We start from the raw sequence: 17,635 nt of genomic DNA, 5'->3' as shown, positions 1-17,635 counted from the left end.
ATTTTAATCCATAACCATAATTTATGTTTAGATTAAAAATTAGTTCTAGTCAATTTATTATTTATACAAAATATACTTAAGAAAAGTTGTAATATATTGTAGATTGCTTCTAAGTATGCAGTTTTATAATAATATCTGAATTTGTTGAACTTTGTATAATAACTGTGTTTATTGTCTTAGGGAACAGACATATCGCTACAATTTTCAGTCATTGTAAAAAATATTGTGATTTATCAAAAAATTAAGAGTGTTATAGAGGGTAAAACCAGTTAAACCTGTTAAAAATAAAAACAGTATGTTATTCAATCGTTTTATTTAAAAAAAAAAATGGAAGCAATCTTTCATAGATAATTGAAAGCTCAAACACTTGCAACACTGATAAAAAATTACATTCCCAGATGTCTAAATCAAAGTCCTTGAAGTGTTACTCTATGTAAAAAGATAAAATAAATATTTTTTTTAAATGAATGCAAGTTAAGCAGATAAGTTTAAGTTATTCATGGGTGTGATAGCTTCTACGGATGATAAGTCTACAACATCATCTTTATCTTCCACTTGTGCTACTGTTGCTGGCACTGTTTCCTTTTTCGGCTCAGTTCTTGGAAAATCTAGTTTACTCCAAGCACCAGGTTCCGCTTTCTTCAGTTTAATCTCAACTTTGGTGCCAAGCATTGAGGCACTACTTCTTTCTACGTCAATTACCTAGAAAGGAATAATTTTTACTCTTAGATTAAATCTCACTAATATTAAAAATGCGAATGTTTAGATGGATGGATGGATAGATGGATGTTTGTTTGAAGGTATCTCCAGAACGGCTCAACTGATATCGATGAGATTTGGCATAGATGTAGATCATAGTCTGGATTAAAATAATTAGTTTTTATTTTAATTTTACGCCGACGTAGTTGCGGGCGATAGCTTAACAATAAACAAAACTTTGGTAGTGTTAGTAAAATTGAGTTGTCCTTTAACCCCACTACCAAAGACGATACAACATTTATTTATAAAAGTGTTTCATAAAACTTACCCCTCGTAATTCAAGATCCAACTCAAACACAGCACTCCCTTCTTGATGGAACACCAACTTTGTATTTAATCTTATTGGGTTCAATTTAACATAGCTTTCAACTGGATCATATTTCTTTGCATATACACTTACAATTACATATTCTGGTGTCTGATGCCAGTCCCAACGACACTTTACTGTACCTGCAGTTGTTGTCTGAAAGATAATAGAAAAAAAATCATGATAATAATGTACTACTTTCATTCAAACATAACCGTAATATAACCCAACTTTACATTTCAATATTTTATCTGTTGGCTGATATAAGTTTTGGTTTTACTGAAGTAAAAAAAGCATGTCCAGGAATACATTAATGTGCTCTTACATTGATTATCTTGCTCTTTATATTGTTGCCTCTACATAATGTTTTAGTTGTGTTGCACTAAACTAAGAAATGGAAGACGGAAGACTCAATAATGAATTTAAGTATATTTCTCACTAAACTAACCTCTTTAAACCATTTGTGTGATCCAGTTGTGCATCCAGGTTGTGCTAAGAATGTATTAAAGTCAGTTGTGCGTTTTTGACAACATGACCAGAACTTAAGACCTTCATGAAAGATAGGACAGCCTGGGTGAAATGTGCACATTGTATCATTTGTCTGTGGTCCTTCATAAGCAATGTTACATCCAGCATTCTTACAAGTTGTACCTATTGCTATTGTTCTGCAAGTAAATGTTCAAAATAATGAATTACTTTATAATTTATTATAACTTCATTTATGTAACATATTGATGAATGTTGAGTTAATGAAAGGTATTAATTCATTTATTAATAACAAGCTTTTGCAACCTTCAAGCTACAACTTATCTGGAATGTATAAAAAAATTCTAGTAATAAATAAAGCCTATGTAACTTACTGATAATGGAGCTTTCAAACAGCAAAAGAATTTTAGAAATTTGTCCAGTTGTTATTGACTTTATTAGTTACATACAAAAATACAAATCTTTATAATTTTACAATAAAGAAAAGGTAATATTAAAATTTTCAGTCATTTCCTACTTAGGTCATTATTTCATTTTTAGTAAGATATAATTATTGTATTACAACTCTGTAGGTCCTGTCGACAACTTTGTCCATGCGAAATTACAAAAAATAAATACTAGTAATAAATATAGCCTGTCAACCAGGAATAGTGTAGCTTCCTAACAGTAAAAGAATTTTCAAATTGGCTCTGTAGTTTTGGAGCCTATTCAATGCAAACAAAGAAACAAACAGACAAATCTTTCCCTTTTATAATATTCATATTGATGGAAATAGCAAATTATACCAGACAATTACCCATCCGATTCTGCTACAGACTTCTGCGCAGATTGCTGAATAGTATTTTTCAGAGATTCTGCAATTTGCGGTTTCAAAGTGACTAAAGAACTCTCAAATGGAGGCCTCGGCAATTGCGGACCCAATACTGGTGCTCTGACTTCAATCACTTCCTTTTTCTCTAACTCCTTATCTAATGCCTTCTTTTCAGGTTCTGGTGGTTTCTATAAAAATTCAAAATTAATATATCAGTACTATTTTAATTTCTCCTATACCAAATAAATACATATTTACAAAATTATCATATCATTTTATTAACTTTGCATATAAGGCCAACCTACCACGTTAGAATGTTTAGATAAAGTACATCCTTTTATATTAAGAAATTCAGTGAAATCAACACTTTTCTTATTGCAACAAGACCATCCTTTATACGCATCATGAAACACTGGGGCACCAGGATGGTGACAGCATACATCTGAAACATAAATTAGCCTTCTCTAAAAGAGCTTATACCAAAATTTTAAACATAGTAAACAAATCAATTCGTATATTCTGGAACCTGGATAGTTCTAGAAAAAATCTTACCTTTATCATTTTCATTCTGATCAAAAAGTTGACCACATCCACGATTATAACATTGGACTAAATTTTTATTTTCAGGCATTTTTATATTACACTTAAATTATTGTAAGGTAAAATACGCGTGTAAATAAAAATAAAGATTGAATTCACGTTAACTTCGCTCCTTTACGAAATTTCACGTTTTCTTTCTAGTTGACAATTAAATAATGACAAATTGATTGACAAATGACAAGCACGCAGCCACAGTCACAGAATGTATTCGTCCAACGACTTTGCAATTCTTGTACAGAGTTCTGCGAATCTGGTCTGCATCTTCTGGTGATGAGAGATCAGTGAGTTCAGTGTTATCTAATAAGAATAGTCATTATTTATGAGCCAAGCACCATCACTAAAGATTTCATGAAATCAAAGTATTGTAATAATTATTTACTTCTAATTCATAATTCCTATTATCATAATTTTTCCTGTATTTCTTTTTAAATATTTTTTTAGTAGAACTGTTTATTTTTATTTTCTTTTTTCCGAATTTCCCAACAAAATTACCAATCTATTATCTACCCCCACCTACACAGCAAAGCAAAGTTTTTGTATTGACAGATTTGCGAATGTATAGGTTTGCAGTATGTGATAAAAAACGCAAAGTAGAAAAATTAGGAAAATAAATACTGAAAGGTATTATTGCTATTCATTAAATTTTTAATTAAGTGGGCGGTATTGTCGTCGTCTAACGTAAAACGTTTGTGAAAATGTGTGTTTATTGGAAAAAAATGTCAAAGATGTGCGTCGATATGTAGCACCATGCACAAATAAGTATTATTTGCTCGTATGCAATTTAATGAGGACAATGTTTTGATAAGCATTATTTAGAATTCCCCAAGATGAATTTGATGCGCAAACTAAGAGGAGCTTCTGCCTCCTCCTCTACTGAGACTCCAGAAAGCTCCAACTCCTCGTCACACGTTCAACTTGGTCTTATGCACTTAAAGAAACTCTTTGCGGAGTACACCCACCCACCACAAACACTCACTGAGGCAGAAAAGGATGACAAACTGTACAACATGTTACCTCTCTTCTGTAAGGTAAAAATAAAATATTTATACTTTTTATATAACAATAATACAATAAAAATAATGAAACAGATACTCTGTATGCACCAAATGTTTTATAAAAAAAAAGTTAAGTATAAGAAATTGTTGAATAGAATTACAAAACATATTTTTTTGTATATTAATGTAGGTGTTTGGAACGAGTCCATCCAGTGAAATGAATGAAAAATTCTGGGATATACTATCATTTTGTCAACAAGTTTCAAAACTTATGGTATCAGAAATAAGAAAAAGAGCTAGCAATCAGAGCACTGTGGCAGCTAGTTGTGCTATTGCCAAATTCTTAGAGATAGAGAATTCGGAGGAATCTAGCAATGGATGGATGTTGCTCTCTACTTTAAACCTTTTGGCAGCAGGAGATCAATCTTTGATACAGGTTAGATCACAATCTTTTAAACTAAAATTTATTAATTTTTGAATTGCAAATTTTTGGTAACATGAAAATTATATGTTATTTTTGATCAAAGTCTCATTTTAACATTTTGATATATTTAATTTAATAAAAAGTGATATAATATGTAAATTACATAATCATATAAGGATTATAGATTACATAAGACTCCTTTAGTTTTTTCTTGAAATTCAGTTTGGTTTACACAACAATTTATTTTTTTAGGTGATGACAACTGCAGCTATACCATCAACTTTAGTAAAATGTTTATATTTATTCTTTGATCTCCCGGAGATTCCTGATTCGGAAGCTGATGTTCAGGATGCAAACAGTGATTTCACACCAAGAGAGAGAAGGATACTTTTACAAAAGATATTTGTGCAGGTAATTTATACTAGGTTTTGAAAATACATTACAAAATATTTAAATGTACACATCTCATTATTGTGTACTGGTTGAATAAGAGGACATTAGCTTATTGAGCTGCAAAAATGTATGATATTTATCATCAATGTGCTCAATCCTTCAAAACAGTATGTATTTCCCAATGAGCCTATCGGCCTGCTGATGAATCGGTCCGATGGGAATGATTGTTCTATTGGGCAGATTGAATCTATAGAGTTTATTGGTAGCCCAATCAATCCAATTGGAAACATCTAATATAGTGAGCATTGGTCTTTGAGAGTGCCTTTGTCACCATTTGCACACTGTCAGTTATGTTTAACAGCTGCATTTTAATGTCACATTTAATTCACTATTCTATGTTTATGCAAAATGTAAGTTGGATAGTACCAATGGAATTATATTTTTTACTCATTGTATACTTTATAGGTACTTGTAAGACTATGCAGCCATCCATTCCCCTGTGAGGAATTGGCAAGGAAGGATGATTTGAGTCTATTGTTCTCTGCTATAACATCTTGGTGCGCTCCACACAATATAATGTGGAGGAAATCTGCTGCGGAAGTATTGATGACACTATCTAGACATGGACTGACACAACCAGTTGTACAATACATACATAGTGAGTTTTAATTAATTATTAATGAATACAAAATTTGTTATATTTTTGTGTTCAGTTTTATAGTACATATAATAAATAAGTTATGTAATTCTTTTATCACTACACTAACTAGATGCTACATATAAATTTTCAGCTTGAACATATTAATATTATTTATCATAGGAATAATGGAATATTTAATCATAGACAAGCATCTTCCTATTGCTCAATCATTTTATCTATATGCAAAAATTTATATCTAAAATTCTTACTCTAACAATTCCAGATAAAGGCTGCGTAGCTCTTTGTATAGAAAACATGCAAAGAATACCAGAATTGACACCATTGGAGGTATGTAAATTTTTATGATCTAATAATTATATATTCACAACTTCTTGTACACTTTGTCAATATTGTTTATTAAATTTGCAAACATATTTGTTTAGTATATGACCATAATTACTATTACAACAACCTGTACTCAATGGCTGGAAATATATGCTAACCTTAGCCGGTTAATGGGTTATTAATGTTATGTATCTTTATTAATGTAAATGGTTACTTAACACATTCAGTGCCACTGACCAAAATAGGTCATAAGAATTTTAGTGGCAGTAAATGTGTTAACTAAAAAAAAAACATATTTATATTTTTTGTAATGTTATTTATCTGTATGTCTATTCAGGTAGTGGAGATGTTTGTGGCTGTGTTCTGTTTCTTAAAGGACTCAAGTGAAGTCAGTCAACTCTTACTTGACGATTTTCGTTCATGTCAAGGCTATCTATTCTTATCGGAGTTTTTACTCAAGTAAGTTAAGTAATATTTATTTAGTAAGCATGCATTATTATAACAGCTCAGACAATTTATTTTTATTTAGATTATTTTTTTATATTTTTATTTGTATCACAGACACGAAAAGCAAGACGTACCCGATTATTTGACATCAGGGTAAGATCAATTCGCTGTTCACTAACAAACTAAACAGTTGGATGTATAAGAGCTAACTAATCTAAGCAGACTAACCATAAGCTTCTGGTGTTAAATTTTATTGCCAGTTTTGGTGCTTGACTTACATTACTTTATTCCATTTGTGATATATTTATACCTTCTATCTTTCTTTTTAAGTCTTTTTTTTCTTTCATCTCTGATTCCTATAGAACAGCTGCCAGCAATATATACATGCCATTCATTAATGAGTTTCAGTACTCTAACAAATACTGCTTGCGTTTCCACAGTTTTTCTTTTAAATTATATTTAGATTGTACAGCTTCAGGTACCAGTTACATGAGATTCAAGTATTCTAGTAACTAAATAAGACAATATTTGGTACAATTTGTATCAGAACAAGGTACTGAAAAGCTGATTCAATAAACTATAAGGGCGTAATTTCATTAGTCGATAATTTGGTCGTTATACAATATGCTGGGTCGCTTCATATTGGCTAACGATTAATATAAACGATCGATCGATGCGCAAGTCTCATGCGGGGACTCAGTTGACGAGTACAATGCGCAGTAAGGAAAAGTAAGGACTATCGCTATGCGGGCCCTAACACCTAATGAAAACGGTCCTCGGATGCGAGTGCTGTGGCATGCTTAAAAAAGCAATCTCTCACCACACAGAGTTTTCGACTAATGAATTTGCGCTCTAACTTCACCGTATTAAATTCATTATGGAAAATAACTTGGGGCTAAGATTCTTAGCTATCATATTAGGTGTTTTTTATTATGTTTGTTCCACTGTGTCATAAAATAGGTTAGAAGAGGAGCGTGTGTGCGGTACGGAGGCGCGCGCAGCACTGCGCAACCTCGTTCTTATGATATCATCGTTGTGTGCATGCGGCTTCTCCGAGCTGCGGCCAACACGCGCCAACACCGAGCTGTTCCAGCTGCAGGGCTTTGTGCTGCCACAGCCCACCACACAGGGACAGGCCGTCAGGAATGTGCAAGCTTTTCAAGTAAGCTAGATCCTAGAGCTAAATATATGAGTAGAATCGTCAATAGATATAGTAACAAAACAAGCACGGCCGTAACTCATGAAGGATAGGATTTCCAATTGGTGCAGTTCTGGTATGCCTTGCTCACTTCATTTCCATTTCAAAGATATTCCGCGCGGAATAAAAAAAAAACATATTTCATCAAAATCCATGCAGCCGCTCTAGAGATATCTTGTAAAAAACAAACATTCATTCGTCCATACATGCATCTAAACATTCATATTTATAATTATAATGTTAGTAAGATTAAGAATTAAGTAAAGTAGCATCGCAAACAAGAAAGTCATTTTACTCAACTGTAAATAATTGGAGTTTTAAATTTGATACGAATTTTTGTCGTTTTAATGTACACTATATATATTTAGGAAGATATATACTTATTGTTTATTTGTATTGTTGTAGGTTCTGCAATCGGTATTCATAAAATCTAATTCACCTGCGCTTTGCTGCACAATTCTAGATGCAATATCGAGCGTATATCACGCGGATAACGCAAACTACTTCATACTCGAGAACCAAAATACGTTGAGTCAGTTCTCAGAAAGGATTTATACGAAAAACGCAGAAATACAAGAAAAATTCTTTGAACTATTGGAGTTCATTGTATTCCAGCTTAATTTCGTACCGTGCAAAGAGTTGATATCACTTTCTTTGTTGTTAAAAGCAAATAAATCAAGAAGTTGCAGCATTTTGTGTTTGAAAACTTTATTGAATATTTTGAAGTGAGTAATAATGTTATATTTTTAATTCCACGGAGACATTTTGTATTTTCAAATAGTTAAGAGACCTAGGAAAGAAGTGTGCATACTTAGCTAGGGAAAAAAATAGTTTGTGGATTATATTGTGTGTTGTGTTCTACATTTTTATGTTATTTTTAATTTTTTATTAAATGTTGATTATCTTTTCAGGCACAATACAATATTCAAAGATGTGTACCGCGAAGTAGGTATGCTGGAAGTATTCGTAACGTGTCTCTCTCGGTACGCCGTCTTCTTGAAAGACAAGCAAATACTCGAAGAAGAGAAGTTAAAGAGAGAGGGAGAAACTTCTGACGGATCTCCTATAGCACCTGAAAGAAGAAAGCGATTATCCAAACATGACTCTTTGATCAAAGATCCTAATACTGATGTGGAGGAAGAAGAATTAGGTACATTAGTGATGGAAGGTTTAACGGCTCTGTTGAATGGAAATACAAATAATTGTAACGTATTCAGAGACTGCGGCGGAGCTAAATGTGTACACGGCATGGTTGTACATGAATCTTGTAGGACTAAAGCTTTAGGTGAGTTATTTTATTTTGTCAATTTATTATCATGTATAACTAAATTAGATTTCTTACATTTTACAAATTACTGGTTATTTATAAATGTGAAAATCGATGTAATTTTGAATCGTTATCAATGTAAAAAATATGAATGATTAATTTATATATAATACTAGTTGTCGCCTGCGACTCTGTCCGCGCAATAAAAAAATTTAGTAGCCTATGTGTTCTTCCAGACTATGTAGGACATAGTCATGCCAAATCTTATCGAGATCCGGGAGCCGCTCAGAACCGCGCATAGGACCTTCTAAAAACATCCATCCATCCTTCCATCCATACATCTAAACTTTCGCATTTATAATATTAGTAAGATCAAGAATTAACCAAATTGTATATTTAGACATGGTAAAATACAATTAATAAATGGATATAGGTGTGATACGGGAGCTAATTGTGAGCGGTTCCGGTGAAGAGGACATGTCTGCACTGCTGTGTGGTATGCACGCCGCGCCCAACGACGCCCTGAGACTGAAGCTGCACATACTGAAGGCATTGCTCGCCTGTCTGCGAGACTCGCATCGCACAAGAACTATTTTTAGAAAGGTATAACATTTTTGAGATATCTCGGCGGCTCTTAACTTCTGGGGGAGGGATATTTAAAAACAGTTATAACAGTGACAATTCTTACTAACAATAACTTTTGTATGGGTTTTGTAGCCTTAGTATTAAAAAAAATAGATCTTAATTGCTTATTATACAATTGTGTATATCTTTCTTTTCAATTGATGAAAAAAAGAACGTCAAATTCCATACTCGTACATGGCGGCCATTATGCTATTTCTATTTTTCAGTTATTTTTATAAATCAATCAATACATAGTATAAAACAAAGTCGCTTTCGCTGTATGTCCGTATGTATGCTTAGATCTTTAAAACTACGCAACGGATTTTGACGCGGTTTTTTTTAATAGATAGAGTGATTCTTAAGGAAGGTTTGTATGTATAATAAATGCATAATATAGTAGAGAAACACTGATAAATTTAAAGTTTTCTAATGTGATGTCGTAAATAAGCACGTTTTTTTGCGCTTATATTGCAAACGCTGGCTGAACCCTACGAGATAGACCAAAATAATGTACTACAGTATTGTTCACCTTAAAAAGTTCAACAAAAAAGTCGGCGATGGTATATGTCTATCTCTTAGGGATAACCCAGCATAACCATTTTTATTCTTTTACGAAGTGATTTTAAACAATACAGCATTAATCCTTATCCATTTAAGTACCTTAAATAAATTGTGCATTTATTCTGTAGTAGGTATATTTTGCATTGCACCCGTGCGAAGCCGGGGCGGGTCGCTAGTATAACATAAAGTAATATTGTAAAAGCTTATATTATTAGTTTTATGAGAAAAATTTTATTTACAGTAAACATTTTACAATTAACATGTTATTAAGTAAATAGTGAATTAGTCTATGGTCGAAATATTTATGGTTTGTATTAAGATTAATTAGGTAATGTTAAAATAATGTGACAGGTGAGCGGGTTCGTGTATGTGACCAGCGTGCTCGTGTCTCTGGAGGGCAAGCTCAAAGGGCAGGAGCTGATGCAGCATGATATGCTGCAGCTAATACATATCGTCTTCTACACAATCAGTACGGCGATGAGATTTGAACCTGCAAACGCTAAGTTCTTTCACCACGAGGTTTGTATTTAGTTCTAACTTAAGACTTCATAGGCTCTAAGTAAAAAGAGTAACTTATAATATGCCTGCACACACACACACAGATCTTGCTGACCAGTCAGACAGACATGCAGACAATTTTTCTTATAGGTAAAACAAATACTTACACGAAATATGATTTCTTTTATATTATATACAGATATTCCAATTTTATTAATTACTAGCTGTCGCCCGCGACTCTGTCCGCGCGACATTAAAAAAACCTTTATAAGTAGCCTTCAAACAAACATCCATCTAAACAGTCGCATTTATAATATTAGTAAGATTAATAAGATATAGATTATTTTAACATTAATATTCATAGTTTTTGATGAATAGTGAATATTAAATTTAAAATTTATGTTTCGTAGAAGTAAACGTATTTTTTCACTTTAATCACATAAATAGAGGACACTACTTTATTTATTTATTGACTCTTATTGCTATTATAACTTATACAGAAAAAAAGACTAAAAACTAATTTACAAAGCACTTAAGTACATATATCTTTTTCTTTTAAAAATATTACTTGTTTTCAGATATGTATGACAACATTAAGCGAAACAATCAGACTGTTGGGCTGTTTCACTGACACCACTGAATTATTGAATGACACTGAGAACGGGGATCCGGAATTATATGAAGTTTTTCATGAAATTTTCACTGGAAATATATTGGAAATGACGTACGTGTATTATGAAAATTATAAAAATGTTCATTATACTGTCTCTGAGTGCGATTAATTTCTTTCTATATCAGATTATTAAGATGATTTAGACCTAGTTTGTAAGTTCTAAGTTTTGTATGTCATAGTAATATTGTTTCAGATTTCCTTCGACTGTGCCAGTGGTGTTTGTCCACGCGTGTATAGTATTGAGATTGTTGTACGACGTGGCGTTAGATTCTTTCGACAAGCCAACGTTTTGTGGCTCCTTGAATGTCAAATCTCCGAGTTTAACACGACAGAGTTCCGCTATAAATGAGGTTAGTCTCCTTTAATAACATATTCACCTCTATACATGGACAGGCTATAAACTGTGGTATTTTGTGCCGATTTCATTTTCTCCATATTGGCGCTGGCGGTTGCTGTTGATAGCGATGGTGAGGATAGGAACTAACAATAGACAGAATAAACTGTCAAGAACTTCGACAAAAGCTATCATTTCTAAGCAATTGCCAATCCATTTATATCGATCATTGATGTTATTGCTAAAATTTATTGGTAACTGTGAAATTCCAGTACCAAATTGGTTTTGTTTTTTTTTTCCAAAAAGAATAAGATGGTTGGTGTTATATATATAATGTGTAGACAAAGCCTGCGGGTCGCGCGGCACCTCTCAACCTATCAACGGGAGGTACATCGGAGGCATGGGTGATACACTCTGGCGTGGTGATAGTGCTGGCCAAGCTGCTGCCGGCGCTGCCTCGACCACAGGACCACGAGGACCACGCCAGAGCTCTGCGGGATTATCTCGCGCATGTACTCAAAAGTCTTGTCAGAAGGTGAATTGATACTAAAATTAAGATATTGACAGTATTAATTAAATTAAAGTAAGAAATATGAAGCAGTTTTGAGATAAGAGTAAATTTTGCTTCAAAGTAATGCACTAGATTTTCTGATTCGTTTTACAATCATTCGTTTGATAAAATTTGTCAATATAACTTTACTGGGATTAAGAGCGTCGGCGACTCAGGGGTTAAGCACTTGACTTGCAATTTGCGGGTCCTGGGTTCGAATCCCGCTATGACCAATGTGTTTTTCGATTCTTGATTTACTTGTGTACATTTATCCGACGTTCTAACGATGAAGGAAAACATCGTGATACAACCTGCACTTATCTGAGAAGAAATTGAATGATATGTGTGAAGTCAACCCGCACTGGACCAGCGTGATTGACTATGGGCCTAGTCACCTCTAACTTGAGGTAGGCTCTGAGCCTCGTCTGCGACAGTCCAAGTGGGGACGTATAGTGACCTGATGATGATGACTATACTCAAGTCTTGCACTATAAGTTGTTATTCTTTCTGTATTACTGCCTTGAAAGTCCTGTGTCGCAACACTTGTGTTGAAACATAGAGTTATGTCCAATTTTTTCAAATAGATAGGACAATATGTTTGTATACAAGTGTATTGGCAGTGTAAATGTACAGTAATTGTGTGTTGTAGCGAGCGCAACCAGCAAGTGATGTGCGGTGCGGGGCTGGCGGGCGTGGTGCTGCGCGTGTGCGGCGCGGCGCTGCGCTGCGAGCGTCATCCGCTGCACGCGCCCGCCATGTACATGCTCGAGAGACTTGCCGCGCACGCGCTCAGGCCAATAGAGCTGCGGTCAGTACAATAACTGCCTCCCATTGAACTACGGCTACTAGACCATACACTACGTCATCTTGTTCAAAACAAAACAAATGCTATTTGTTGTACAGCAATAAAAAATAAAAAAAAAAACCTCGCCATACTTTGGTAGAATTTGCTAGCTTCCCCAGTATTTCATATTCTTGTTTAGACTATAATTAATTTTTATTGTATTAATAATGATAAAAATGTCACCTTTTAGGGATTTCCTTCGTATGGGCAACCCATTGAACTGCCTCGCTCCGGAACCCGGTCAGGTGTGCAAGCCGGGCGGGCCCGTCCCGCTGACAAGGATCAAGACGCTCGTCTCTATGACCACGCCTAGAGATTACAGGTTGGGAAAAGAAACTTCTTAAAAAAAATACTTCGAAAAAAAAACTTACAAAATCTTGTTGTTGATAAGATGATAGTTATTCAAGTTATTTGAATAATCCTATAAACATGGATGTCTCTTAACAGATCTCAAAACTCATGCACCTTGCCACCGTTTGTGGAGTTCGATATGTCGGCGGAGGGTTTCGGCTGCCTGTACCTGCCCAGCATCGCGCCGCAGTCTGCCAACTTGAACGCACTCGGCACACAGGACACCGCCACATTGGGAGGCATTGGATATGGTATTTTATACTATTTCAAACATTAATATAATTATGAAAAACACATTACAAACTAAATTGAATCAGTAATAAAACACTAAACATCTTATCTTACTAATATTATAAACTAGCTTTTACCCGCGACTCCGTCCTCGCGGAATAAAAAATAGAAAACGGGGTAAAAATTATCCTATGTCCGTTTCCTGGTTCTAAGCTACCTGCCCACCAATTTTAGTCAAATCGATTCAGCCGTTCTTGAGTTATAAATAGTGTAACTAACACGACTTTCTTTTATATATATAGATATAGATGAATGTTTGAATGTATGAATGGATGGATGTTTGTTAGAATGAAATTTGGCATAGGTGTAGAACAGTCTGGAAGAACATGCAGGCTACTAATTAAGTTTTTTTTAATTCCGTACGGTTGAAGTCGCAGGCATACGCTAGTTATCAGAAAAATATAGTAGGATGTTTGAAAGTGAAAATACTCCCAGGATCGTGGTAATTTTAAGTTTTTTTTTTCTACGTAGGTGATCGAGTATTCCCCCCTCAAACTGGTCTATCGTATTCGACGTGGATTTGCGTGGAGAAATACTCTGACCCTCGCACTGATCCTCACTGCGTGCGTCTACTGACACTGGTCCGTAATGTGAGCAGCGGCCGAGATGACCACCTCGTGTGCCTCGCGCTGGTGCTTTCTGCAAGGGATAAGGCCATCATTGTCTCCACGCAGGAGACCCTGGTGCCGCATAGTCAGTATACTATAGATTTTTTTATAGAATCGCAAAGAAACAACTATAGTTTTCTACCACTTAAAACCTCCTTAAAAATCAATTCCTAATAGATAAGAGATGTCGTGACCGTGGAATTCCACTCTTAAAATACTTGAACATTTCATATTCTGCTTGAAAAACACATAAACTAGTGCAGAATCGAATTCAATCTAATCGATTCTATCTTTTGTCTGTATTAGTTAGTCTGTGAATTGATTGTGGGTTGTTTATAGTTTTAATATAAATAATGACTATTGTATGATTATATTTATGTCACTGTGGTGAGTTAATTGTTGCGGAGTGTACGTGTGGTGCAGACGTGGGCGAGTGGGAGCCGGAGGGTTCAGGCGAGTGCGGCGCACGCGTCTGGTGCCCAGACTTGCAGCACGAGGGCCAGTGGCATCATTTGGTGCTGGTGCTCAATCGCGCTGTCTTAAAGAATTCTTCCTTCTCTCTATATCTCGATGGTAAGTTGGATTTGAAATGATAGGATACTTGGCAGTTTTACATTTATATTTTTAATATTATTGGTCTTACGACTCTGAATAATGCGTCTTTTTTTCCCTAACTTATTTTTTTTTTGTTACTTTTTAAAAAGTGATTTTTTTTGTTTAATTCATTTAATGTGTTAAAAGTAATTTTATGGTAAAATGCTACATGATAGTAAGCAGGTGATGTGCTGTAACAAATCTGTTGTACTATCCAGGGCAGCACATGCACTCGGGCAAGCTGCACTACGTGAGCGCGAACCCGGGGGGCGGGGCCGCCACACTGTCGGGCGCGTCCAGTGTCTACTGTGTGCTGGGCACGCCCCCGCAGTGGCGGCGCTACTCGCGTCTGCTGTGGCGACAAGGTCCTGCGCTGCTGCTCGAGGAGGTGAGACAAGCATAAGTCCTAAAGGTCATCTAACTTAAAAAAATAACACTTATTTTATCCATTCATTACACAAGGTCATCCCTAGTTCAGCCACCTGGCTCTTGTTACTATAGTTTTATTGTTCATTGCAGGTTTTGTCAGCACAAACCGTATCAATAATCTATCAACTGGGACCGCATTATGTGGGAACACTCCAAGCGCCGCTACCTCCCGGTCAGAACCAGGAGCCGCTCACACCGCTGGTAGCCGAGGAGAAGGTGGTGTTCGGCATCAACGCGCGCGCCATGTCTCAGCTCACTTTGGCCAAGATACGCAAAGTGTACAGCAAGAACGACAACAAGGCGATAGCGAAGCAGCTCGGCATGTCCTCGCACGAGAATGCCACGCCTATTAGAGTGTTGCATAACTCTGCCGGACACCTCATGGGCCCGGCGAGATGCTTGGGCGGAACTGTGGTCGGATATTTGGGAGTTAGAGTATTTTGTCCTAAGCCCGCAGCTATTATGGTAAGTTAAATGAAAATAAACTGTTCCTGGTATGCTCGCATATCATTTTATGACACTTGATCTTTCTCTGTAGATTGACACAGTGGGTGGATGTTCAGTATTATTGGGGCTGATAGCGATGGCACAAGACGTAGAGTGCCTGTACGCGGGTGTCAAGGCGCTGGTGTGCGTCGTCCGCTCCAACAAGGCTGCCCAGGCGGAGATGGACCGTCGCAAGGGGTACCAGACCCTCGCCATGTTGCTGAAGAGGAAGAAGCAGCTCCTAAACTCGCATATACTGCATCTCATATTCGGGCTGGTCGGCACAGTTGACAGTCAAAAAGAAACTTCGTCTATTCCCAATTTGACAGCTTTTCAGGTAAGTTTACTGTTTTAGGTTTAATTTAAAAATACCACTTTCTAATTATATGTTTATTTTATTCTTCATTGGTGTCTATTTTGGTACATAGGATTTAATCTGTGAGCTGGAGGTGTGGCTGGGCGCGCCTGGCGGACTGATCAAGTCGCTGCTGGAACACCTGCTGGAGCTGGCGACGGAAACGGCACACCGCGCTCACAACTTGCGCACCATGCGAGACCTGCAGCTCGTCTCCCGTCTCCTGTACATCATCAGCGACGCCAGCGCGCGCCCGCCTTCCACACGACATGTGCTCATACAACTACTCGCTGCCTTGCTCGCCGGACAGCCGAGACCCAACGACTTGCTCTGCCTCGGACAGTTCATGGCCTACACATTACCACTGCCCTCGCAAACGGAAAAAGGATTAACCTTAGTGGAAAGTGACTGCGAGAAGGAATGCGAAGGTGAACATGTCATTCTCCGGAACAAATGCTTCAATGTTCTCCACGGGTTGTTATTCACCGCGAGGAATCTTGTCAATACTATTGTGTGCGAGGAGATATCGCGAGTTCTCGGCCTCGACTGGCTGCTGAGCTTCATGCAGGAGAATGTTCATCCCACCACGGTACTGTGGGCACTGAGGATACTTGTTATTCTCTGCTCGGGACAAGGACAACCTTCTTCTATTATGCAAAGGTAAGACACATTATTCAATGACGTTTGTATAGTTTTATAATATGTGGAAGAAGAAAATTAAATTAAAATGTTCAATAAACAGATTCCGCGAGGGCGCGGGCAACGGCGGCTGGTTGCGGCACACTGAGGGCAGTGCGGCGCCGCAGCAGGCGGGCGTCGTGCTCGCCTCCGCCGTGCGCTCGCAGGCTCATCTCCACTCCGCACTCCTGCACACCGCTGGCTTCACCTTGCTCACTTGGTAAACTGCTCCTATACGTTGCAGGAAACGATCTATAAAATCAATTTGTAACTTTAAAGTATCTGAAATCAACTAGTTCAAGTCAACAAATCCAGTGAGAAAGTATAATATAAGAGATAAAAGGTCGTATAGGTAACATTATTGTGGTCAACAGGTTGATACTATACCACTTGGAGGTCCCGGAGCTGTACTACCTTCTGTTCGGTCTGATGCTGGGTCAGCCGATGCGCGCGGTGTGTTCGGAGCGCGCTGTGTGCGTGGACCGCGTGTGGAGCGCGGCGTGGGGCGCGGCGGCTCCCGCGCGCCAGTCGCCTGCCGCGCTTGCCGCGCGCATCACGCTCTGTGCAGAGCCCGCGGTGGCGCTGCTGGCGGCTGCGCGCGCGCTCGTGCACGCCGACCCCGCCCCTCCAGACTGGCTGGCGGATCATCCAGTCGCTATCGTACAGGTACAATCTACATTTTATACTACATAATACGTTGGAAGGAAGCCGGAAGTCTAATTTCAGTCCTCTTTTCTTTCCCACCCTTTTCTTATATGGATAGGATTGGAAGAGGAATAGGATTTGATGGAAAAGTGTGATCTACTTCACAACTTTTCTTCTTTATATATATTGTTCTATTGCTGCAATTTCTTTACTTTTCCTCATAAAATTAAAACTTTTTTTTTAAATAATTTAGTTTAAAACATAATGACGTTGTTATTGACGAATAAATGCGAACAATAGTAAAAATAAGAATTAACCAGGTGCTGTTCTCACTGTACAACACGTTGCCTGACTTCGTGGGCATCATGATGACGGCGGAGGTGCTCACCGCGCTCGCCTCAACACTCTTCCCGCCGCACACCTCAGATGATATACATATGCG

At 37.0% G+C, this 17,635-nt stretch overlaps 2 protein-coding genes across 2 annotated transcripts in view; one reads left to right on the top strand and one right to left on the bottom strand.

The window, feature by feature from the left end:
- Positions 1–329: 329 nt before the first annotated feature.
- LOC106714711 (cysteine and histidine-rich domain-containing protein morgana) lies at positions 330–3,120 on the bottom strand. Its single transcript, XM_045678667.1, has 6 exons — positions 2,916–3,120; positions 2,669–2,805; positions 2,349–2,551; positions 1,515–1,731; positions 1,028–1,222; positions 330–702 (listed from the first exon to the last, which is right to left on the bottom strand). The coding sequence occupies exons 1-6, from the start codon at positions 2,992–2,994 to the stop codon at positions 475–477; spliced, it is 1,059 nt and encodes a 352-aa protein (XP_045534623.1). The 5' UTR covers positions 2,995–3,120; the 3' UTR covers positions 330–474.
- A 407-nt stretch (positions 3,121–3,527) lies between these two features.
- The window catches only part of LOC106714712 (WD repeat and FYVE domain-containing protein 3), a 28,239-nt gene continuing 14,131 nt past the window's right edge, over positions 3,528–17,635 (top strand). Inside the window, exons 1-27 of the mRNA XM_045678794.1 lie at positions 3,528–3,991; positions 4,149–4,394; positions 4,635–4,793; positions 5,241–5,433; positions 5,699–5,763; positions 6,098–6,219; positions 6,322–6,360; positions 7,168–7,369; positions 7,811–8,130; positions 8,317–8,690; positions 9,106–9,275; positions 10,209–10,376; positions 10,934–11,079; positions 11,222–11,378; positions 11,704–11,897; positions 12,562–12,720; positions 12,947–13,078; positions 13,204–13,358; positions 13,870–14,091; positions 14,430–14,579; positions 14,819–14,988; positions 15,120–15,494; positions 15,568–15,852; positions 15,944–16,530; positions 16,613–16,768; positions 16,923–17,214; positions 17,514–17,634. Of these exons, the coding sequence (XP_045534750.1) occupies positions 3,791–3,991; positions 4,149–4,394; positions 4,635–4,793; positions 5,241–5,433; positions 5,699–5,763; positions 6,098–6,219; positions 6,322–6,360; positions 7,168–7,369; positions 7,811–8,130; positions 8,317–8,690; positions 9,106–9,275; positions 10,209–10,376; positions 10,934–11,079; positions 11,222–11,378; positions 11,704–11,897; positions 12,562–12,720; positions 12,947–13,078; positions 13,204–13,358; positions 13,870–14,091; positions 14,430–14,579; positions 14,819–14,988; positions 15,120–15,494; positions 15,568–15,852; positions 15,944–16,530; positions 16,613–16,768; positions 16,923–17,214; positions 17,514–17,634 (5,560 nt within the window). The 5' untranslated portion in view covers positions 3,528–3,790. The remainder of the gene's footprint in view (positions 3,992–4,148; positions 4,395–4,634; positions 4,794–5,240; positions 5,434–5,698; positions 5,764–6,097; positions 6,220–6,321; positions 6,361–7,167; positions 7,370–7,810; positions 8,131–8,316; positions 8,691–9,105; positions 9,276–10,208; positions 10,377–10,933; positions 11,080–11,221; positions 11,379–11,703; positions 11,898–12,561; positions 12,721–12,946; positions 13,079–13,203; positions 13,359–13,869; positions 14,092–14,429; positions 14,580–14,818; positions 14,989–15,119; positions 15,495–15,567; positions 15,853–15,943; positions 16,531–16,612; positions 16,769–16,922; positions 17,215–17,513; position 17,635) is intronic.

Source organism: Papilio machaon, chromosome 7, assembly GCF_912999745.1.
Source record: "Papilio machaon chromosome 7, ilPapMach1.1, whole genome shotgun sequence".
Lineage (NCBI taxonomy): Eukaryota > Metazoa > Arthropoda > Insecta > Lepidoptera > Papilionidae > Papilio > Papilio machaon.
This window is presented reverse-complemented; position numbering and strand designations above follow the sequence as displayed.

What these genes read in the sequence shown, in the direction of transcription:
- LOC106714711 (XM_045678667.1), bottom strand. Translation starts at nt 2,994, where the DNA reads ATGCCTGAAAATAAAAATTTAGTCCAATGTTATAATCGTGGATGTGGT. An exon ending in CACACAAATGGTTTAAAGAG is followed by an intron (nt 1,223 to 1,514) that starts GTTAGTTTAGTG and finishes ATTATCTTTCAG; the next exon opens with ACAACAACTGCAGGTACAGT. An exon ending in TGGATCTTGAATTACGAGGG is followed by an intron (nt 703 to 1,027) that starts GTAAGTTTTATG and finishes ATTCCTTTCTAG; the next exon opens with GTAATTGACGTAGAAAGAAG.